The 24,845-nt window shown below is 43.4% G+C and overlaps 1 protein-coding gene and 1 long non-coding RNA gene across 2 annotated transcripts in view; both read left to right on the top strand.

Moving 5' to 3' along the window:
• Positions 1-24,845, top strand: part of LOC134805539 (uncharacterized) — a 624,519-nt gene that overhangs the window by 92,557 nt on the left and 507,117 nt on the right. The gene's annotated exons all lie outside the window — the stretch shown is intronic.
• The window catches only part of LOC134805461 (cadherin-99C), a 146,945-nt gene that overhangs the window by 111,641 nt on the left and 10,459 nt on the right, over positions 1-24,845 (top strand). Inside the window, exons 4-24 of the mRNA XM_063778765.1 lie at positions 122-216; positions 5,731-5,796; positions 6,304-6,482; positions 8,068-8,190; positions 8,735-8,974; positions 9,140-9,289; positions 9,630-9,848; positions 10,416-10,610; positions 10,885-11,022; positions 11,606-11,755; positions 14,532-14,646; positions 15,189-15,391; positions 19,714-19,854; positions 20,526-20,649; positions 21,144-21,304; positions 21,815-21,988; positions 22,459-22,668; positions 23,295-23,425; positions 23,673-23,790; positions 24,009-24,104; positions 24,686-24,839. Coding sequence (XP_063634835.1) covers positions 126-216; positions 5,731-5,796; positions 6,304-6,482; positions 8,068-8,190; positions 8,735-8,974; positions 9,140-9,289; positions 9,630-9,848; positions 10,416-10,610; positions 10,885-11,022; positions 11,606-11,755; positions 14,532-14,646; positions 15,189-15,391; positions 19,714-19,854; positions 20,526-20,649; positions 21,144-21,304; positions 21,815-21,988; positions 22,459-22,668; positions 23,295-23,425; positions 23,673-23,790; positions 24,009-24,104; positions 24,686-24,839 — 3,178 coding nt within the window. The 5' untranslated portion in view covers positions 122-125. The remainder of the gene's footprint in view (positions 1-121; positions 217-5,730; positions 5,797-6,303; positions 6,483-8,067; positions 8,191-8,734; positions 8,975-9,139; positions 9,290-9,629; positions 9,849-10,415; positions 10,611-10,884; positions 11,023-11,605; positions 11,756-14,531; positions 14,647-15,188; positions 15,392-19,713; positions 19,855-20,525; positions 20,650-21,143; positions 21,305-21,814; positions 21,989-22,458; positions 22,669-23,294; positions 23,426-23,672; positions 23,791-24,008; positions 24,105-24,685; positions 24,840-24,845) is intronic.

The following is a 24,845-nucleotide window of genomic DNA, read 5'->3' as shown; positions in this document are numbered from 1 at the left end:
CCGACCAGGTTAAAAGCAGTATTTTTCTGTTTGATGTTACGTTTGATTCACTATTACAATTAGACACATGTATTTTTCTAGCTACCTATACTTTATTCAACTAAATTTATTGTTGTTACAGTGAGATGGCGCGGTGGACCGCGCTGCTCCGGCATGGGCTATTACCGATTTGGCTTCTCATCTTCTGCTTATTCCATTTGACCAGAGCGACACCGGGTAAGCTTATTTATAAATAATAAACTTATTTTGACACCTAGTAGCATATGTGTTTTACGCAAATAATTCGTTTTCATTCATCTGCACATGGCATATTTTTCTAGGTGAAGTGGGTTCAGAGTTAGTTCAATATTTAGGGCTTGGAAATATAAACATGATATCCTGAAAAGTACAAAATATGCGATTGTGTTTGCTCTTTTTATGTCTCTTGAAGATATATTTTTACAATTCTATGACCCTTAACACAACACACGAATTAATTAATTTGTCTTACCCTAAAAAGTTGTGCTTTAGCTCTGATTGCACATTTTATTTAACTAAAATCTCTCTAGAGTTAGACCAAGAAAAGTCTGCAACGATTTGATAGCACACGTAGTGCACGTGTTATTTTAACCGTTAAACTTCTATGAAATTATGTCGTATAAATAACACTTGTACTGCGTGTGCTATAAAAATCGTTGCAGACGTAGCTTGGTCTAACTCTATTTGTTTTAATAATTTATGAACTCATATTTTCAGTACAGTCGACGTCAAAGATATGTTTACACTTTCCGCCTTATTACAAAGGAGTAAGGTGCAAAATTGTAAACATATCTGTGACGTCGACTGTACATATAAACAATGCAATAGGTACATTAATATAGATGGACTTAATTAAACAAACACTCAGATCGGGCACAGATCACCACTCCATACCTTTTTAAAGTCTGAGCGGGTACCACCTTAAACTACTTACTACTTAGTATCACAAAGTACCGATACAGAAATTAATTAAGGAATGCCAACTAATGATTAAAACCCTGCTAACTATTTATAACATCCAATAAAGTCACCAAAACTAGAAAACAGTTAGGCTTTCTAATTGGAAGAAATACTTATAAGGTTTGTTTAGCCACTTGCCACCATTCATGGAGTTCGATAGACTTAAATCGATGCTTATTGAGTACATATGTACTAATTAACACAGTCTGTTAAGGCAGAAACTCTTTATATTGACGTAATTTCGTAGAAGGCCTGCTGAGCGAACAAACAACCTCTTAATTAAAAGGTTCCCAGACACGCCTCTAGTAATACGGAATGCGTATTGTTTTGTTAGAAGTTAATACTAAACTAAACTGTAAGATACGTTTTATTAGGTATAACTAAGGAATGTTAATTGTTAGATATTAATTTTTTTTAGGGTTCCGTACCCAAAGGGTAAAACGGGACCCTATTACTAAGACTTCGCTGTCCGTCCGTCCGTCCGTCCGTCCGTCCGTCTGTCTGTCACCAGGCTGTATCTCACGAACCGTGATAGCTAGACAGTTGAAATTTTCACAGATGATGTATTTCTGTTGCCGCTATAACAACAAATACTAAAAACAGAATAAAATAAAGATTTAAATGGGGCTCCCATACAACAAACGTGATTTTTGACCAAAGTTAAGCAACGTCGGGCGTGGTCAGTACTTGGATGGGTGACCGTTTTTTTTTGCATTTTTTTTCCATTTTTTTTTGCATTATGGTACGGAACCCTTGGTGCGCGAGTCCGACTCGCACTTGCCCGGTTTTTTTTGTAGTAGTATTAGTAGTAGTACACACATTATTGCACAAAACAAGAACATAACACAGAGAGGATACAGTAAATGTGCACAAAGCCGAACTTATCCTCTTAAGGGATCTCTTCCAGCTAACCTTTAAGTAACAAAGAGATCCATATGAAATGGTAGTCAAATTAAGATAATATGTACATAACAACACATGTTGTACAGGCAAAGAATTTAATTTCCTACCCATTTTGTACTTCGTCATAGTGACAATAGTATGAAGTCTCTAGCGACTTTCATATTATTGTCACTGTGACAAAGTACGAATATTATATAGTAGTAATTATATTATATGTAAATATATGTTTAGTACTTATGTATGTAGCATGTATTTTATTTTATAATATTATTTATGTATTTTATTTACTTTTGGACGTTTTGGTTAGTTTACTTTTAAAATGTTACTGTGCATTCCGTAAGTTTGTCTATCTAATCTAATTTGAACTCTCCCCTCATCTACTCGAAGGTTAGCTGGAAGAGATCCCTTACAGGGATAAGTTCGCCTTTGTACCTTTATTTCTGTAAATATTATGTAAACCTGTGTTGTGTACAATAAAGTGATTACTACTACTACTACTACTACGAAATGGGTCGGAAATTAAATTCTTTGACTGTACTATAGTTCATTTTATAGCATTAAAAGACTACGCGATCTTGACGTGTCTTTTAATTGAAAAACGCGTTTTAAAAATCAGTAACTATTACTTATGAAAGCAAATGAATGTAAATAATCGTATAATGATTCATAATTGTTACATATTTGCAGTGACTTATTTTTCAAGAGTGTTTTTCAATAAAAAGACACGTCAAGATTGTTTACCTTTTTTCTAATGCTAAAAAAATGAAGTCTTATAACAAAACTCGCGCCCACTTTTACGAGTAGATTTATTTAATTCTGTGATCTAGTTTCGTCTTTTACGATAATAACGGTCTTAATACATTATATGGACAGTAGTTCAAGAGATAACGTAGAATCAGTTTATGAATTTACGATGAAACCTGTCTGTAAGGGGCTGTCCATAAATTACGTCATCGATTTTTGACGATTTTTGATCCCCCCCCCCCCTATAATCATCCAAAAATCATGCTTCAAATGACCCCATTTCCTCCTACTTCATGCTACCGTCATCCGATGTCCAGACCCCCCCCTAATTTGAAATACGTAATTTATGAATAGCCCCAAAGTTCCATTATTCATACTGTAAGTTATAGTAAATTACTTCGCAACAATTATTTTACGATGCCTTACGTCCCGTATGCTTCTCTCTAGGACATATATTAGTTTAATGTTTATATAGATTTTATTACACCAGACTGCGTTCTGAGAAAATGTTTATCGTTAAAGCATTCTGGAAATTTAATTGAAGTTAACTATCAAAATGTTATAAACTACGAGAACCTATACAATTATATGTATAAAATTTAAACGAAGCCCGACACCCAATAATTATTTAAAAAATCTGCAGGAAGTTATTTAATTTGCGTTTTCCTATTAGTATAGGTATACAAATAGTAGTTTATGTGACTGCTACATAATGAAAGGCATTAAAATACGAGTGTGGGTTTATGAAACGAATGAAATGAGTTTCAAAAAAAGGTCACACGAGTATTTTAATGCCTAATTATGTACAGTTACATACACTGCTTTATCTACACACATATTATAAACTTTCTATGATGTATTCACTAACCTTATATTACAGCCGACATTGGGGCACTTTGTTCTCTGGCGAAACTCGCGGATATGAGGTGGCGTCTCCGAAATATCTTTATCGCACATTTTACATGAAACTTTTGTTATAGTTACTTTAAAAACAACAAAACACATTATTTTTCACTTACGAACTAATTAAAAGATAAACTGTATTAACTGTACGTCAAATGGCGGCAAATGAAAAAAGCAAATGTAAACTTTTTTCACGCACGTCACGCATTTGTAGTTTTTTTTTAATTCAGTGACAAAACTAAGTCGGGGTCGATTGCCATAACTTTCGATACCAACTAACATGCGATATTTGTCAATATTGTATGCATCTGTCATTTCATTTCGAATAAAGCGTCATCTCGACTGACATTAGAATAGGGGTCAAATCAAGTTGCTTTTTTTTTCAGAGTTGTTCGAAATTTGAATGCATTACCAAATCGATTTTGATATAGTAATGAAGCTATTACTACATTTTCACAGATAAGAAATTTGCTGTAAAAAAACAGTTTATCGTAATGTGGGCCATTATTTACGGATTTTGAAGGCATCATAGAGGGTTTATGATATGTGTGTAGATAAATTATTTTATATTCATTTTTTTACTTTAATGATGCTAAGGGCTTAGTTTCCATTCAAGACCCGTTCTCATTTCCGAATAAAGTTTTTATTGATACGACAGAAAAATGTCAACATATCTACTCAGGTGACTCCGCCGGATAAAGCTAGTTTCTCTTAAAGGGCAATCGAGTCCAGACGCAGTAAAGCCTTAATTAGAGCTGTGTTCTAATGAACGATACTACGAAATTAACACTAAGGGGCTTATTCTGCTTCTGTCGTATAAGAACCGTAATAGTTACGGCTTGGCCACGACATTGCGCGACTCGCGACGTCGGCGGCCACAACCATAGTTGGGAACGAAAGGTCCGATCGTTGTGTCTCGCTCCAACCTATGATTGCCGCCGCCGCCGTCGCCAGTCGCGCAATGTCGTGGCCGAGCCGTTACAGTGTTCTGTAAGAGAACTTTATGATTTCGGTAAGTACCTAGGTATGAATATGAACATTTTTGGTTCTGCGTATTTTGTCATGTACCTATGCTTGCGTACGTAGGTACCTACACTATCCGTTCGTCACTTGTTACAATAGGTGATTAATTTTAAAGCTTGAAAGGTTTTACAAGTAAGCTTCAAAATCGGTTTTATAGCCTCCAGAATATTCCCACAGCTCTCCTGTCGATTGCATTATTTATGACCGTTTGTTATTTTAATGAAACCTAACCAATCTAACCATGCGTTTCTAGTTGTCTCGCACTTCCGTATTGCTTTGGTATTGTAAAGTAATTAGTGCTCTATGAATTATGTTCTATTAGGTTCTTGCGATGATTGCTCGCGGATATTGCATGTACCTTCTTAGGTTACAAACATTTGCCTTACACTGGATCGAGTCATCGGATCGTGCGTGTATTACTAAAGTTGAGTTACATACATAAAATCATATTTTACATTTGGATGACATTTGTTTTTATAGGGTCTCAAATCGTGTTTATGCGTGCTGTTCTGCTGTTATTGTGCGTGACATAATTTCTAATTAACTGAGATGGTTCGACGGATAGTTGTTGTGCAGGCTTTTCTATTGAAAGAATGTATGTGCACTATATGTTGGATTTATTTTATTTTTATACAGGATGTCCCTAGCCATTGGACAAAGCTGAAATGTACATATGCATTAGGGTATTTAGAACCAGTATACAAAGTATCATAACAATCGGTGCAGCGGTTACGTAGAAATTAACAAATTACGAAATTTTTACTTTTTGAGCAATCTGTATTTGTTAGTAGCTCCTGAGGTAATAAATAGTATGAAACCTTCTTCGACCGTTTTGATTATCTTTATTATTTATGACATTATTTAGATTCTGACTTTTGACAAATGTCATCATTGCCGCACATTTTCAAACAAATTGTCAAAAGCACTGCCAATGATTAATACAGTATGTTTCTTTTTGTTGTCGATTATTGGAAATAACTTTTGTATGATAATTTATTTTTTTATCTTTTGTCCTAATTAAAAAAATATTACCGTTAGAGCATTTCTGAGAAGTAACCCTACGTGTGATTTCAGGGTTTGTCCAATGGCTAAGGTCAGCCTGTATACGTAGGTAACCAATTGACATAAATTCGATTCTGACATACAATGTATGTATTAACCTATACCTTCATTCGACAGGACCATGTGATGTGGAAACTGGCCAAGCCAGCATCATCGTGGATATAGAGGAGAGCAGGGGAAATCGTAAGTGATGAATTATTTATAATATAATAGACTAGCCCTTCAATAAATACTCTACTTTCTAGTTGCTTCAAAACTTATTACAAACAAAAAAAATAAAATTGTGTTGGTGAGGTAATTTATGACTTAATATATAGTGGATTTTTTTAATAATGCCTAGATAGTTTGTCATATTCTTTATTAAGTAGTGTGTATTTAGAAACAAACGTGTACAGAATGGGAGCAACCAACATCTTTGGATCAAAGTACATCTTGTCGTGAGATTGTATAAAATGTCAATGTTATTTCTATTGATTCTCGATTACATGCCATTTCAATCGTTTCGATTCGATCGATTCGTTGGGATCGACCCCAAGAATTGGGACAGCCTTTGTACTCGTACAATTACATTATCCATTTGAAGATTATGGGCTTATAAATGGTGTAGTGAGTAAAAAAAATGTATGTACCTATTTACGTAGGTTTGTAATGTGAATGTCTTTTGATATAGTTTTGTTTTTGGAATAACAGAAGTGAACCAAAGCACGGTACCAGCGGAGCTACCAATAGTGGGTGAGCCGGGCGTGGACGTGGTGCTGTCTACGGTGTTCCCCAAGGGCCCCACACTGTTCCAGCTGGACGGCAAGCGCCTGCAGCTGCTGCAGCCGCTCGACAGGGATGCCGACAACCTCTCGCATATGGTCTTCCAGGTATGTACACAAAGTATAACACGAACTGAACCAAAGCACGGTACCAGCGGAGCTACCAATAGTGGGTGAGCCGGGCGTGGACGTGGTGCTGTCTACGGTGTTCCCCAAGGGCCCCACACTGTTCCAGCTGGACGGCAAGCGCCTGCAGCTGCTGCAGCCGCTCGACAGGGATGCCGACAACCTCTCGCATATGGTCTTCCAGGTATCCTGTCTCTTACAAAAAAACTGAGCCTTGCCTTACCTTTCCGCTATGTACTGACTTCTACCTGTAAAGAGAGTCCATTAATAATATCATTTTAGCGCCGATTTTTCTATGGCAACAGGTTATCATCTTATAGGTAAGACGTGGGAAAAATAAATAAAAACAAATAAAAATCTTGCATGACGCTAATGTATATTTAAAACTGTGATGTCCATTTTTTTCGGCCAAGTACGAGTACACTAGAAACTTAAGCTTTGTGTCATCATTGTCATTAACCACAACCCGTTATTAAATACATTGTTTTCGTTTTTCGTTGTAACACACCCAGTGTCTAATTTTTACACGTATGAATGTAAAGTTAATTAACTTGAAAAAGATAGTCATCGTAAATGAGGTCTACACAACCATAAATATAGCGTTCCATCACTTACTATACAATAGCTTAATTAGGTTAAAAAATATTAATTCCTATAGAGAAACGTAGGTGAATCTGCATATTGATGTCAATATAACCCGTTAAGAAGTTAATTAATGACCGTCGCCCACAGCTGCCATAGCTTAGAGAGTGTGAAGAAAGATCATTCAAGTAGATAACCGCATCTACTTATCAGTAGTTTAAATGTTTTTTCTCAAAAATGGACGGCAAAGTCGACTTTGCCGTTTAAAACATAGGTTGCGAAGCGCGTAGTTTATGGTCAGTCAAAAATTAAAAAGTTAAAAACATTGCAGTCTCGATTTTGGGACTGCAATGTTGCATACAAATTCCATTATTTGTCGAGTTCCAAACTTTTTAAAAGTTGAAATGGCCATATCAAATGAAGGCACAGGCCCATTAAACAGCCAAACAGATGATTAGTACCGCGACTATTTAGCTGTCTCAAATAGGTTGGCGTATTTTCGGCAGAAAAATACACTTCTATTTTTTTATTAAAAAAATAAAAAGGCGGCAAAGCTAATTTTTTCAATTGTTTCTACTTTTTTCTGTGAAAATATATACGTAAGAAAGTTGCTTTTGTAAAATATTTCTATGATATTTATATTTGTTGCACCATTTTTGAGAAAAGCACTATATATGACTCGGCTGGAAGGCTACTTGCTGGCTTCGGATTCAATTAAACGGACTCCCAAGGTCGTCCGTTTAAAACGAATCCTCAGCCTGCAAGTAGCTACTTCCGAGCCTCGACAATAATGTACTATTACCAAGCCGATAGGTACAATATTAACATAGCAGAAAGGCACTAACTTTAGATATGAAACAGATTCATGCTATCTAAAGGCCGGCTTAGATTAACTAATTGCAATCAAACCGTTCATATGCACTGCAAATCATGAATACGCGGGTTTACAGTGACCGCTCTTAAACCGCCTAAATACTCTTTCCAGCTTGTTTGCCAAGTGAAAGCAACGAACCGGCGTCGAACAACCACGGTGATAGTCCGGGTGTCGGACATCAACGACAACGCACCAGCCTTCCAGGGAGTGCCGTACGTGACCAACGTGTCAGAGGTGAGAACCACGATCGCGCACAATGACACTACTACTTACCGTAATTCAATGCGTAGTTAGCACGGAAACGCGTTTTGGACAGTTAGGTGTAAGATTTAAGTGTCAATTAACGCGCAAGCGCCCGGTAGCTTGCAAGCAATTTATAGCTTCCATATATGTGTAGGTAATAGAATATTAACTATTATGGAAGTAATAAAGTTTAATGAAGCTGCATTCGCATATTTTATCTAGCTAACAGTAGTTTGATCTATCAAATTAAATCACGCAAAGAGACTGTTGGTGTGCAGTTGGTCAACATGTACCTATTTGTTACCGCGCACTTAGCGCGATACGCAATAAAAAAACTTTGAAAGTTTCAGTTTTAGACTAAGGGTCGGTTGCACCAAACCGTCTGTCACCGTTAAAGCGTTCGCTAAATTTTATAGTATGGGAAGTTTCATACTACACTGCTGATTGATGTTAATCAGTCCGTTAAATGTGGTTGGTGCAACTGACCCTAAATGTAGCTATTTCTGTGTGCGTTATAACACAAATATGTTTCCAGCTTGTACCCATAGGAACCATGGTGTTCGACAAAATACGAGCAGTCGACATAGACGCGGGCGTCAATGGATTAGCTGAATACTTCGTAGTACCAGGAGATAATGAAACTTTGGAGGCAAGCGGTGCAGCTGACGGTTATGGCTACTTCTCCATACCGCTGCCACACCTGGGCGTCGTCACCGTCAACAGGAGCTTGGATTACGAGCGCACGCAGCAGTATCTAGTCACTATTGTAGCTTCTGTGAGTATGCTGGATTACTTTGAACATACCAACTAAACTACATTCATATACCTAATCGTAGTTTTTAAAGTAAGAACGGAAGTTATGAAAATGAAAGCTTTTTCAAATATTAAAAAAATTGAAGAGCTCTGTATGCGCGAGAACATTATTACGTTTGGTTTTCAGGATCGTGCGCGCGACCATAAGAAACGGATGTCAAGTACGAGCACGCTGACTGTGAACGTGCTGGACGATGACGACCAGGACCCGTCCTTTATCTACAAAGGTTGTTCCCTGCACGCCGGAGCGTGTATTAACCCGGAGTATTCCAGCTACGTAAGTACGCCTAGCCTAGCAACCTCACGTACACACCATCGGGCGTAGAAAGAAACCCAACAGACAAATGAATGTCCTACAACTATCATGGTACTTACCTATCTTAAAAATATCGTAGAACTCCAGCGACGTTTGTTTAATATACATTCTCACAATCTTTTATTTTATATTACCAGAGAAACAACTTAAATTCTCAATTATTTTAATCGCTTTGGAGTGGGCAATAAAATTACGGATTCATAAAACGGATCAATATACAATAATATACATTTTTAACATACATATATTTTTACTCTCCTGTATCATTATTAACTAACTTGTTTTCTTATAAATCCTGCAGGTGAACAGCGGCGTTTTAGCGGGCATACTAACAATCGAACCAGAGAAAATCCAAGCGGTCGACATGGACACCCTGGACGCCCGGATCCGGTACAGCATCAGCGCCGGCGAGCCTGACTCCTGGCCGGAGTACTTCACCATCGACCAGCACACCGGTGCCGTGAGGCAGCTGAAACCAGTAGATACTAGCGTCGCTAAGAAATTTCAGCTGGTTATAACCGTGAGTTTCGATTTTCGTCTTAAATTTACCACATAAAATTAGCCACAAACTGCGTGGCGCTTCGATAGATTCCGACCAAGCGATGTTGGCACCTACTAGGCAATGAAAATGTATGGCCGGGCCATACTTCACGTAAAAAATATCGGATGACTTAGCGTGGAGGGATTCTAGAAGGGTAATTTGATCACATGGCGCTTACGGCTCCTGGTCTTGCTCGCACAAAACTCAATGCGATGCGAGCCCGCGCTCCGCGCATCCCGAGCTCTTGCCACTGTCAGTCGCGTTGTGTGGCGAGTACTTTAATACCACCGTTCATTATGATTTGAGATTAGACCTTGATAGGATTATACGTAGTTCAGTAAGTTAACTTTGGTAGTGTGTTTCGAGTAGTTGAAAACTTACCACTCGAAACACAAATATTCGGAAACCAGGATCAACGGCTTAGCTAAGGGTGTTAAGCCGGTGACCTACCTATTCGCGTTTGACATTGGCTAGTCAGAGTAATCTCTATGTACATAGGAGTATCAGCTAAAACAAGTCACTAACCAATTGAATGTAAAATTGCAGGCCGCAGAAGTGTCCGAGGCGCAACGCTACACCACAGCCAAGCTGACTATCGCAGTTCGACCCGTGGACGCGAGTCCACCCGCCGTGCACGCGTCCGCGGACGAGGGCCGCGTCGAGGAGAACTCGCCGCGCGGGACCAAGGTGCTGGACGCGCGCGGCGAGCCCATAAGACTGACAGTCACTGATCCAGACCTGGTGAGTGCTCCTTTATATTATTCAGGCTAAATGACTAAATCAATCTATACGATTCACGCCGGTAGTTCTTCGGAGTTAAAGATTTTTGTTGATTGTGATATGTAAATCTCTAATTATAACTGGAAACTGAATAACTTTTCAACACGGAATGAGAGGCAGACGGGTGAAAACTTGATTGAACTGCTTTATAAAAGACCGGGTTTTGTCCAGCAAAAGACAACGATTGCGCTGATGATGAAACGCACGTAAATAAAAATGTTTCCGTCTTTTACAGGGCCCCGGAGATCCAGTGCCAAAGTATACGTTCGAACTAACGACCAACTCCTTCGACGTCGCTGAGGATGGCTACCTTGTGGTTAACGATGACAGATTAGACAGAGATCCCCCTAATCCTGGGAAATTCAGATTCCAAGTAAGTGTTATAACTAACCTGTTCTGAATACGAGATGGACGAGTAGTATTTGTAAACAAATGGGGAGGGTTATTTATTTGTGCGATGGTAATGATAACAAACACGTCATGCGTATTATGTCAGATGTATTTGATTATCTGATGATAATGCTTTTGTTTAAATTCCGGTCACATATCAAAAATAACAAACAAATTCCAGATGACTATCCATATCAGAACGCACGCAAGAAAGACCGTCTTATAGAGAAGTTGATTTTTTAGATATACAGCTTCGATTAAAAATAATGGGCAAAATACTAAATTGTAATAATTGCACACGATTGTACCTATATTATTCATTGTGTTTTCCAATTTCATAAGAATTAAGGTAAGGTTGGGTAAGACTAACATAGTTTATTTTGCTCGGGACAAGACAAACAGTATGAGGAGTAGGAGGAAGTGATAGTCTTACCCCACCTTACCTTACCGCTAAAAAGTAAAAAAACCTGGTTTTCAGGATTCTTTTCGTCGTGTTAGTCCTATAAATAACGCTTGTTATCATTTAGAAAACTCTACTTAATTGATTATATAATTATTATTTTCAGATTGTAGCTCGAGAAGCAAACGGCGGCGCGGCGTCGGCCCCTCTCTCGCTCGCCGTGCAACTGTTGGACCAGAACGATAACGCCCCAGTTATACCTAAAACGCAGCCCATCATTGTCCCCGCTAGCTTAGAGCCTACTGCTGTCTATAAGGTTCGTTGTTTCAATACTAATTAAACAACTTTATGTATATATATGTAGGTAACCCTTTATAGGACACACTTATTAGATACGTAGATCACGGCATAAGTCTTGTCGTATGACTAAAGTATTTATTGTTTTTCGAAATAATTTCCACCGCACTCAATACACTTTCCCATACGCAAGAACCAGTCATCAAACCAATGCTCCCGTTTTTCTTTATCAATGGAATCACATAATGTTTCCCAGGCTGCGATTAATTCCTCCTCCGAAGTGAATTTACGTCCTTTTAGTTGTGATTTTGCAAACGGAAAAAAACCAAAGTCGCATGGTGCCAAGTCCGGACTATAAGGTGGATGGTCCAATACTCGAATTCCAGATTCTTCAAAAGTCTGTTGAGTTAACTGAGCACGATGCGCTGGAGCGTTGTCGATATGAAGATACCACGAGCGCATAGGGGATCTTGGTCTGAGATTTTTCAACGCTATAAATAATTGTGGCAAAGAAACTTACTGAAGTTTCTATACCAACGAGCTGTGACTGTTTTCTGTATATCTAGCACAACATTGGCCACTAAGCCCGTCTTACGAAAAAAAGACACGATCATTCTTTTTCCAACTGAAGGTTATTTCTTCACTTGTGTAGGCTAATCTTCATTTTCGAAGACCCACACTTTGTTCTGTGATTTAGTTGGTATATCAAAAAAATACAACCAGCTTTCGTCACCTGTAATAATTGAATTTACAGCACTGTGTTTTCCCAATTCAAAATCGTTCAACAATTTTTTGCACCAAATTACTCGTGCCACCCGCTGTGCGTCGGTCAACTCGTGGGGTATCCACAGGGTACAAAGTTTTCTAACATTTAAATGGTTCGATATAATTCTTCCAATACTTCGTTCGGAAATCTTCAGAGTTTCTGCTAATTGCTTATAAGTGATTCGTCTATCTTTAGTTATAGCTTCTCTCACACGTTCAATGTTTTTTTCAGTTATGACTTCTGTCGCTCGGCTTGAACGAGGATCGTCTTCGTCATAGCGACGTATTTAAAAAATCACCGATGAAATTGTGTTAATAGCTAATTGTTTATATTTTGTACTTATACAATACAAAGAGGGTACTTTATAATAAAGTAAACAAATAGACGCCGCGTTATGTTTAAGTGCAGTATGACAAGACTTATGCCGTGACCTACGTATAAGTAATTTCGCCTTCTAAAAGTAGAATTTTGAGGACTTTAAGAAGGTGATGAGAGTTTGAATTGTGTATTTTAATCTGGACCGTTAAAGAGTAAATAAATATTAATACAGAATTATGTAATTAGCGCAAAGCACATAATTTTAAACGGACGACCTTGGGAGTCCGTTTAATTGAATCCTCAGCCTGCAAGTAGCTACTTCCGAGCCTCGACAATAATGTACTATTTCTCAAAAATGGACGGCAAAGTCGACTTTGCCGTTTAAAAAATACGTCGCGAAGCGCGTAGTTTATGGTCAGTCAAAAATTAAAAAGTTAAAAACATTGCAGTCTCGATTTTGGGACTGCAATGTTGCATACAAATTCCATTATTTGTCGAGTTCCAAACTTTTTAAAAGTTGAAATGGCCATATCAAATGAAGGCACAGGCCCATTAAACAGCCAAACAGATGATTAGTACCGCGACTATTTAGCTGTCTCAAATAGGTTGGCGTATTTTCGGCAGAAAAATACACTTCTATTTTTTTATTAAAAAAATAAAAAGGCGGCAAAGCTAATTTTTTCAATTGTTTCTACTTTTTTCTGTGAAAATATATACGTAAGAACGTTGCTTTTGTAAAATATTTCTATGATATTTATATTTCTTGCACCATTTTTGAGAAAAGCACTATATATGACTCGGCTGGAAGGCTACTTGCTGGCTTCGGATTCAATTAAACGGACTCCCAAGGTCGTCCGTTTAAAACGAATCCTCAGCCTGCAAGTAGCTACTTCCGAACCTCGACAATAATGTACTATTAGATGGTGATGGGCACCTTTGCGCCGGGGGCAGCCCGGGACGGGCTTCAGTAGGCAATTTTTTATACTTATTTAGTTTATATTTATATTTAAGTTTAGTTTTTAATTAGTTTTATGTTTAGTTTATGTATTAATTTAATTATGAAATAAATTTGTTCTTTTAGATATATTTAATTTATTTAGATTAGTTGCCTACATTAAAAGAAAGGAAATGTTAATTTATCTTTCAAAATTGACAAGATTGACAAGTTTAATTGACTCCGAAGCCAGCAAGTAGCCTTCCAGCCGAGTCACATATAGTGCTTTTCTCATAAATGGTGCAATAAATATAAATATAATAGGAATATTCTATAGAAGCAACGTTCTTACGTATATATTTACACAGAAAAAAGTAGAGACAATTGAAACGGTTTGCTATGCCGCCTTTTTATTTTTTTAATTTTAATATAGAAGTGTATTTTTCTGCCGAAAATACGCCAAGCTATTTGAGGCAGCTAAATAGTCGCGGTACCAACATTATAATAATTATTACTATTCATCTGTTTGGCTGTTTAATGGGCCTGTGCCGTCATTTGATATGGCCATTTAAACTTTTAAAAAGTTTGGTACTCGACAAATAATGGAATTTGTATGCAACATTGCAGTCCCAAAATCGAGACTGCAATGGTTTTAACTTTTTAATTTTTGACTGACCATAAACTCCGCACTTCGCGACCTATTTTTTATACGGCAAAGTCGACTTTGCCGTCCATTTTTGAGAAAAATATATTTTTTATGTTTCTTGTGTTTTTCAGGTTGAAGCGATAGATATAGACGAAGGCGAAAATGCGCGTATCACCTACGCCATTTATCATATTTCGAATAACGGGGGCAACAAATTCACTATTGATCCCGAAACCGGAGTCATCTGTAAGTTACGAGTATATACTAGTTTCACTATTAACAAATTCATTTCTATGACTCCTTTGTATAGGCATATAGGCCATCTTTGCATACACAAGTCCCAATATGTGGGTGTTTTCTTATGCCACGACTCCCATAGCATTTCTCGCGCACCAAAAAGCACGTGCGATCCTATTACAACAAAAACAAAACTATAACAGATTAAACTATTCTAATATTAAAAATCATTTATTCACCCAAAATATATTTGCACATTGACATCTTATAAATAGTCTAAATGGTCAAATAAAACCTTCAAATATATCCAGCTTTTATACCATTTTAATTATGGAGGATAGAGGTAATTTTAATATCGCTCCGTGACAGGTGAGAGAAATATAGAAAAACTTAGGGCTGATGTAGACGGCGCGCGAAATCGTATGCGATTTTAGTTACATTGAGGACTATTAGTGACATCCAATTCTGCCGACCAATCAAAAACTGCAATGTAATGAAACTCGCATGCGAGTTCTCGCACCGTCTAAATGAGCCTTAATGATATATTGCAGCAAGCACCGGGCACCTACAAGCGGGCGAGCAGTACAGCGTGACAGTGCGAGCCACGGACGCGCCGGGCCGGAGCTCGCAGGGCATCGTGGAGCTGGCGGTGGCGCCGGGCCCCAACACGCGGCCGCCCGTGTTCTCCGCGCGCGACTACCAGGCGCCCGTCTCCGAGGGCGCCGCCATCAACTCCACCGTGCTCACCGTCACTGTGAGTTATGATATATTGCAGCAAGCACCGGGCACCTACAAGCGGGCGAGCAGTACAGCGTGACAGTGCGAGCCACGGACGCGCCGGGCCGGAGCTCGCAGGGCATCGTGGAGCTGGCGGTGGCGCCGGGCCCCAACACGCGGCCGCCCGTGTTCTCCGCGCGCGACTACCAGGCGCCCGTCTCCGAGGGCGCCGCCATCAACTCCACCGTGCTCACCGTCACTGTGAGTTATGATATATTGCAGCAAGCACCGGGCACCTACAAGCGGGCGAGCAGTACAGCGTGACAGTGCGAGCCACGGACGCGCCGGGCCGGAGCTCGCAGGGCATCGTGGAGCTGGCGGTGGCGCCGGGCCCCAACACGCGGCCGCCCGTGTTCTCCGCGCGCGACTACCAGGCGCCCGTCTCCGAGGGCGCCGCCATCAACTCCACCGTGCTCACCGTCACTGTGAGTTATGATATATTGCAGCAAGCACCGGGCACCTACAAGCGGGCGAGCAGTACAGCGTGACAGTGCGAGCCACGGACGCGCCGGGCCGGAGCTCGCAGGGCATCGTGGAGCTGGCGGTGGCGCCGGGCCCCAACACGCGGCCGCCCGTGTTCTCCGCGCGCGACTACCAGGCGCCCGTCTCCGAGGGCGCCGCCATCAACTCCACCGTGCTCACCGTCACTGTGAGTTATATGATATATTGCAGCAAGCACCGGGCACCTACAAGCGGGCGAGCAGTACAGCGTGACAGTGCGAGCCACGGACGCGCCGGGCCGGAGCTCGCAGGGCATCGTGGAGCTGGCGGTGGCGCCGGGCCCCAACACGCGGCCGCCCGTGTTCTCCGCGCGCGACTACCAGGCGCCCGTCTCCGAGGGCGCCGCCATCAACTCCACCGTGCTCACCGTCACTGTGAGTTATGATATATTGCAGCAAGCACCGGGCACCTACAAGCGGGCGAGCAGTACAGCGTGACAGTGCGAGCCACGGACGCGCCGGGCCGGAGCTCGCAGGGCATCGTGGAGCTGGCGGTGGCGCCGGGCCCCAACACGCGGCCGCCCGTGTTCTCCGCGCGCGACTACCAGGCGCCCGTCTCCGAGGGCGCCGCCATCAACTCCACCGTGCTCACCGTCACTGTGAGTTATGATATATTGCAGCAAGCACCGGGCACCTACAAGCGGGCGAGCAGTACAGCGTGACAGTGCGAGCCACGGACGCGCCGGGCCGGAGCTCGCAGGGCATCGTGGAGCTGGCGGTGGCGCCGGGCCCCAACACGCGGCCGCCCGTGTTCTCCGCGCGCGACTACCAGGCGCCCGTCTCCGAGGGCGCCGCCATCAACTCCACCGTGCTCACCGTCACTGTGAGTTATGATATATTGCAGCAAGCACCGGGCACCTACAAGCGGGCGAGCAGTACAGCGTGACAGTGCGAGCCACGGACGCGCCGGGCCGGAGCTCGCAGGGCATCGTGGAGCTGGCGGTGGCGCCGGGCCCCAACACGCGGCCGCCCGTGTTCTCCGCGCGCGACTACCAGGCGCCCGTCTCCGAGGGCGCCGCCATCAACTCCACCGTGCTCACCGTCACTGTGAGTTATGATATATTGCAGCAAGCACCGGGCACCTACAAGCGGGCGAGCAGTACAGCGTGACAGTGCGAGCCACGGACGCGCCGGGCCGGAGCTCGCAGGGCATCGTGGAGCTGGCGGTGGCGCCGGGCCCCAACACGCGGCCGCCCGTGTTCTCCGCGCGCGACTACCAGGCGCCCGTCTCCGAGGGCGCCGCCATCAACTCCACCGTGCTCACCGTCACTGTGAGTTATATGATATATTGCAGCAAGCACCGGGCACCTACAAGCGGGCGAGCAGTACAGCGTGACAGTGCGAGCCACGGACGCGCCGGGCCGGAGCTCGCAGGGCATCGTGGAGCTGGCGGTGGCGCCGGGCCCCAACACGCGGCCGCCCGTGTTCTCCGCGCGCGACTACCAGGCGCCCGTCTCCGAGGGCGCCGCCATCAACTCCACCGTGCTCACCGTCACTGTGAGTTATGATATATTGCAGCAAGCACCGGGCACCTACAAGCGGGCGAGCAGTACAGCGTGACAGTGCGAGCCACGGACGCGCCGGGCCGGAGCTCGCAGGGCATCGTGGAGCTGGCGGTGGCGCCGGGCCCCAACACGCGGCCGCCCGTGTTCTCCGCGCGCGACTACCAGGCGCCCGTCTCCGAGGGCGCCGCCATCAACTCCACCGTGCTCACCGTCACTGTGAGTTATGATATATTGCAGCAAGCACCGGGCACCTACAAGCGGGCGAGCAGTACAGCGTGACAGTGCGAGCCACGGACGCGCCGGGCCGGAGCTCGCAGGGCATCGTGGAGCTGGCGGTGGCGCCGGGCCCCAACACGCGGCCGCCCGTGTTCTCCGCGCGCGACTACCAGGCGCCCGTCTCCGAGGGCGCCGCCATCAACTCCACCGTGCTCACCGTCACTGTGAGTTATGATATATTGCAGCAAGCACCGGGCACCTACAAGCGGGCGAGCAGTACAGCGTGACAGTGCGAGCCACGGACGCGCCGGGCCGGAGCTCGCAGGGCATCGTGGAGCTGGCGGTGGCGCCGGGCCCCAACACGCGGCCGCCCGTGTTCTCCGCGCGCGACTACCAGGCGCCCGTCTCCGAGGGCGCCGCCATCAACTCCACCGTGCTCACCGTCACTGTGAGTTATGATATATTGCAGCAAGCACCGGGCACCTACAAGCGGGCGAGCAGTACAGCGTGACAGTGCGAGCCACGGACGCGCCGGGCCGGAGCTCGCAGGGCATCGTGGAGCTGGCGGTGGCGCCGGGCCCCAACACGCGGCCGCCCGTGTTCTCCGCGCGCGACTACCAGGCGCCCGTCTCCGAGGGCGCCGCCATCAACTCCACCGTGCTCACCGTCACTGTGAGTTATGATATATTGCAGCAAGCACCGGGCACCTACAAGCGGGCGAGCAGTACAGCGTGACAGTGCGAGCCACGGACGCGCCGGGCCGGAGCTCGCAGGGCATCGTGGAGCTGGCGGTGGCGCCGGGCCCCAACACGCGGCCGCCCGTGTTCTCCGCGCGCGACTACCAGGCGCCCGTCTCCGAGGGCGCCGCCATCAACTCCACCGTGCTCACCGTCACTGTGAGTTATGATATATTGCAGCAAGCACCGGGCACCTACAAGCGGGCGAGCAGTACAGCGTGACAGTGCGAGCCACGGACGCGCCGGGCCGGAGCTCGCAGGGCATCGTGGAGCTGGCGGTGGCGCCGGGCCCCAACACGCGGCCGCCCGTGTTCTCCGCGCGCGACTACCAGGCGCCCGTCTCCGAGGGCGCCGCCATCAACTCCACCGTGCTCACCGTCACTGTGAGTTATGATATATTGCAGCAAGCACCGGGCACCTACAAGCGGGCGAGCAGTACAGCGTGACAGTGCGAGCCACGGACGCGCCGGGCCGGAGCTCGCAGGGCATCGTGGAGCTGGCGGTGGCGCCGGGCCCCAACACGCGGCCGCCCGTGTTCTCCGCGCGCGACTACCAGGCGCCCGTCTCCGAGGGCGCCGCCATCAACTCCACCGTGCTCACCGTCACTGTGAGTTATGATATATTGCAGCAAGCACCGGGCACCTACAAGCGGGCGAGCAGTACAGCGTGACAGTGCGAGCCACGGACGCGCCGGGCCGGAGCTCGCAGGGCATCGTGGAGCTGGCGGTGGCGCCGGGCCCCAACACGCGGCCGCCCGTGTTCTCCGCGCGCGACTACCAGGCGCCCGTCTCCGAGGGCGCCGCCATCAACTCCACCGTGCTCACCGTCACTGTGAGTTATCTACCCGACCGTTTCCGTCCCTTAGGGCCAGTTGCACCGACCACATTTAACGTACTGATTGACGTCAATCAACAGTGAAGTATGAAACTTCCCATACAATAAAATTTTGCGAACGCTTTAACGGTTTGGTGCAACCGACCTTTATAATAACACGCTAATTTAAAAATTCTCGATGCGAACCTACGCGCCCATACCTATTTTTTGCCATATTTAGCGACGGAAATGGTTGGCCAGACTATAACTACGTTTTAAATTAAATATGTAGGTACATATTTCCTTTTGTTTTGTCGACCACCTTTTATAGTTTAATGACCCTACGCAACTAGGACGAGAACTATATTAAATGTTCACTGAATTATCAAAAAAAAAAAAAAGTAAGTAGTAACCTTTGAAAATATATGCTGGTAGAAATATCGACGTTATGTGTGAGAATGGACAATTGCCTATCTGTTTCTTTTTAATTTTGTACACAAACTACTGAAGTGATTTTTCTAATTTCAGGCTAAGGATCCAGAAAACGAGCCGGTGACTTACTCCATAATGTCAGGGAACGACTTGAGACAATTCGCTATCGGCTCCACGACAGGCATCATCACCGTCATCAGGAGGCTCGACAGAGAAGTTCTCACGCGGTATCAACTGGTATGTGAATTACATCAGAGGGCTAGTAGTTCGCGAATTGCGAGCATATTTCTCTGTCACTCTAATTACGCATTCATTGGAGAAAAAGAGAATCCTCGTAATTTACGAACTTCGGTGTTCTCGGTAGTCCCTCAGATCCCCTCCGATAGCTGTTCTACCATTGACGATTAATGATAGCGGGTTATCATGAGCTTATTCGCGAGCGTTATTTTCTTTTTCTTCAGAGTTTATTTCTTCTGGTAAAATGCCGAATGTGAATAGTCAGCGATAAACAAGTAATATATCTATGAGAGTCAGTCAATTGCTAGGCACTATCTCGTCGGTAGTCGGGCAGCAGCACTATCGAGTAAATAGTTACCTATGTGAAAACTACTCCTTTGTCCAAAACGTTTTAATGCTTAGAACTTCTAATCGATATAATCTTCCAATAGATAGATAGCTTACGACTTCTGCGCCTCAATCATATATATTTATGTCATCAAGCAAAAGAAAATACTTCTCAAGAATACTATACTAGAAATCCGATTCACGGACAAAAGCTTCGCTCTTAAAACTATGATGATGGAACGCCAACAAACCTTAATTCGCGCCATACCATCTCGTCGAGGTGGCGTGAAGCTAATATATAATCTTAAAAAATAATGTAACGTTTTGAAATTGCTCCGTTCCAGATGATAAAAGCAGAAGACCCTGGCAAGTTGTCCAGCACCGCCACAGTCAACATCAAGGTGACCGATATCAACGACAACAATCCGGAGTTTGATGAGGACTCCTATAATTTCCAGGTCAAAGAAGGTAAGGTGAAATTCTGTTGTGTACAAAATGTTTATGAAAAAAGTATAGACAATTAAGAAAAAACATCGTTGATAATGTTTTTTCTTAAATAGTTGTCTATACTTCCTTTGCGGTCCGAGTAAAAACAAATGAATAAAACAGTAGCTACACTACATATTTTTTTTCATATTTGGTGATTTTACGAGTATGTTATTTCTACTCAGAATCGCGAGCTCTTTCAATCCTAATAGGAGAAATAATTCCAAATTAAGAAAAGTGTAGGTCCCAAGACCTTCAGCGAGGTATAAGTGTCAGATTTATGTTTAACACGCTGATTTGAGTCGCTTAACTTCGAACTCGGGTAAATCCATCAGTCAGATTATGATTTTGGTATTAAGAAAAGGTAATAGGGTAAGTAGATGTTTGCTGAGAGGGTTGTTGGACTTACCCGAGTTTGAAGTTAAGCGACACATTCTGATTCAACTTTAAAGTCACCGTGTTTATCCTTATTACAGGTTTAGCAGGCGAATTTGTGGGTTACGTTCACGCAACGGACAGGGATGAGGGCGTCAATGCCATGGTCAGCTACAACCTGCCGCCACACTTGCCCTTCAATATCGACAACGGCACGGGAATGATCAGCACTAAGACCGAACTGGACTATGAAAAGACTAAGGTAGGTTTACACTGGAGAGGACTTAGTCTATTTATAGTATTTCTTTGTCCAATGTGTATTTGCGTCTCACATTTTGCTTAGTGAGAGAGTGAGACGCAATGCACATTGGACCAAGAAATTGGACAGATGGAATACCAACCAAAGAAAAAATTGTGCTTCCAAGTTTGATAGTTGAAGAAGATGGTACCGAACACGATACCGAATATGCCCTTGATCGGATTCGCACCATTTTTGTTACACCCTGTATAGTAATTTGATTCTCAAAACAAACCGACTGATACCATCAATGAAAACTTGCCATCTAGCCCAGGGGTTGGCAAACTTTTGAAAAGAAGACCCAACTGCACTAGAAATCACCAATTTTAGGAAGCTCAAGAAGCCGTACCTGAATATTTTTTTCAGTGGTGTAAGAATTCTCAACGGTTAATTTTATGGCTGACAATTGTCAATTGTTGTTGGCTTGCGAGCCGCGGTTAGCCGACCCCTGATCCACCCTATTGTGTTGGGCAGGAGTACTCGTTCGTGGTGACGGCGACGGACGGCGCGCTGGACCGGCGTCTGGGCACGGCGTCGGTGACGGTGGCCGTGCTGGACGCGCCCGACGAGGCGCCCGTGTTCCCGCAGCCGCTCTACAAGGTGCAAGTGCCCGAGAACGCGCCGAACTACGCCGTCGTCAAAGTGCAGGTCAGTTACCATTCATTTCAATCAATTTGTCGTCTTGTACATACATTTTCGACCTTTTCACTAGCTACAGATAGTACGTCAAGAATCACGTTTATTGTATGAAGGTCCATTTTATTTATTTAATTTTGTTTTTATCATACGTTGCTATAACGGGTTGCAGTTACCATATTCACAATAATATTTTGAAGAGGTGTATTTTATGGAATAACACCGTGAAAATTGCAATCGTTCGTGAGATAAAGTCCGCTAACATCAGATTAATGTGTTTTTTATTCGTTTTATTTTTATCTCTAAATGAAAATATCGAAATAAATTAAAATACTCTATTGCCAAATACCTAACACAAACTTGGTAAATACTCTGGAGGGAAACACAAATATAACTTTAAAAAAATGTGACCTACGCATCACTCGGAACGCGAGTCCGACTCGCACTTGGCCAATTATTTAGCAAAACTGCCAACATTACAGGCGGAGGACCCCGACACGACGCCCGAGATCACGTACACGATAGTGCGCGGCGACACCGAGATGTTCTCCATCGACCGCAAGAGCGGAGTGATCCGCACGCTGCGGCCGCTGGACCGCGAGGCGGCCGCGCGGCACGAGCTGCTCGTCGGCACCGAGGAGAACGACGGCGTGCGGCCGGGCGCCACTGCCACCGTCGAGGTCGCAGTCGAGGTTGGTTCACGACCACGTTACCGTCGGTAACACACTCTGTATCTTTACGTATTTAAATACAGATAGATACATGTAGTTCGTTTTTTTTAGCATTAGAAAGAACTTGAAAGAAGGTAAGCGATCTTGCATGTCTTTTAATTGAAAAACGCTTTTTAAAAATCAGTAACTATTACTTATGAAAGCAGAAGAATATAAATGATCGTATTAGATTCATAATTGTTACATATTTGCACTAACTTATATTGAAAAACACTCAATTAAAAGACTCATCAAGATTGTTTACCTTATTTCTAATGCCAATAAAAACGAACTGTAGACATAGAGACAGATGGGTGTTCTTCCTCTATCGCCAAAACGGCCTAAATCATATCAGGCACCACTATAGACACGGTCATATCATACGTGCTGAGGAGAATGACAGCATACGGAATGATGAAATAGATAAACAGGTGATTTCCCTCAAACATAAAAGCGTAGTAATCGCAGTGCACTGGGCAATATAACCCGATTGAGCAGTTTAGCAAACCTGAACACCAAAAACAGTTCACATTAAATTAACCCTTTCTGTGTACTCTATATTCTTCAAAGAACAAAGGCAATAAATCTGACATCAATATTTGTTTCAGGATAAAAACGACAACTCGCCAATCTTCACATCTGTGGTCCGGCCGGTAACAATAGAGGACTCGTCCACCATCGGCACCCTGGTAGAAACGGTGACAGCTATAGATGAAGACGCGACTGCTCCAAACAACAGGCAAGACAAAGCTTTCCTATTACGTTGGTTACGAAAGTTACAAATACGCCCATTCTGTTATTTTTTATAATTCAATTAATCCAAAAGCGGTGTATGATTAGAATATCCTATAATAATATTTATTTATGATTTTGTCGACGAAAGTTTGGTGAGATCTTATTCTACTACGTTCTTCTATTACAACAACTACCTATCTAGTGCTACATCCAAAGTTGCAATTTTTTATACATTATTAATTTCTTGGCAGGATACGATACAAGCTCGTGGGCAGAGGAAAGGCATCGAAGTATTTCCACGTGGAGCCCGACACAGGCGCCGTGAGGGTACGCGACGACCTGAGAAAGGAAACCGATAGTGAATACACAGTGAGTATTTTTACAAGCCTTTATTTAACTTGCCTGCTTACTATGTGTTTGAGGGGATCAAATTTTGCAAGCTAATTTAGGATCAATTCCTGATCGTTTTTATATGTATTCTCTCTCGCTCAAAAGCGGAATCCTTCTGAAAGGTTGTTGAAAGAATAAGTCGGCAATAAACGATTGTATATTATATTGTATAAGAAATAATTTGTTTTTTTTTTTAGGTTGATGTCCAAGCGTATGATCAAGGCGAACCGATGTTGTCTTCCGTCAGTAGTCTAACAGTTTACGTGAGCCATTCCGCTACGGTACCTCCGGACGTAAGTGAAATTACATACTCGTTATTATTTTGTTTTGTTATTAGATGCACGCCCATTTAATATTAGGTGACAGATACAGGTTTCACCATTGTTTTGCTTTTTTTGTTATTTCAACACATGTATTTAGTAGCTTAATCTCTCTAAGTCCCACTTGCACCATCCCACTAACCCTGGGGTTAACCGGATAAACCGTTAACCCAGAGTCAAATTGTACTGGTAACCATGGTAACCACAGGTTTAACCGGTTAACCCCGGGTTAGTGAATGGCGCAAGTGGCCTTAAGTCTCATGGCTTAACATTTTTATAGATTTTGTATGAAATCTCGTGTGTGATATCGCAGCCGTGGGATTTAGGGCTCATTTGGACGATGAGAGAACTCGCATGCGAGTTTCATTACATTGCGGGTTTTGATCGGTCGGTTGAATTGGACGTAACCAACAGTCCGCAATGTAACTAAAATCGCATGCGAGTTCGCGCGCCGTCTAAATCAGCCCTTAGAAGAAACTTTTCTGCTGACCTGACATTGCATGTAAGGGTCTCGAGGGGTTAATTATGAAACAAATGAAAACATTTTGTCGCAGGTCGGTCTCGGGTTTGCTGATACATTTTACACAGAGCACGTTGCGGAGAATTCCCCCAATGGCACACTAGTTAGGATCTTGCCTCTCCTGAACAAGAGAGAGCATTCGCCTGACACTCCGCTCAAATGTAAACTGACTGAAACATCACAAAAAGGTTAGT

The sequence above is a fragment of the Cydia splendana genome, chromosome 2 (genome assembly GCF_910591565.1).
Source record: "Cydia splendana chromosome 2, ilCydSple1.2, whole genome shotgun sequence".
Taxonomy (NCBI): Eukaryota; Metazoa; Arthropoda; class Insecta; order Lepidoptera; family Tortricidae; genus Cydia; species Cydia splendana.
Note: the sequence above shows the minus strand (reverse complement) of the source record. Positions and strands in the feature narration are given on the sequence as shown.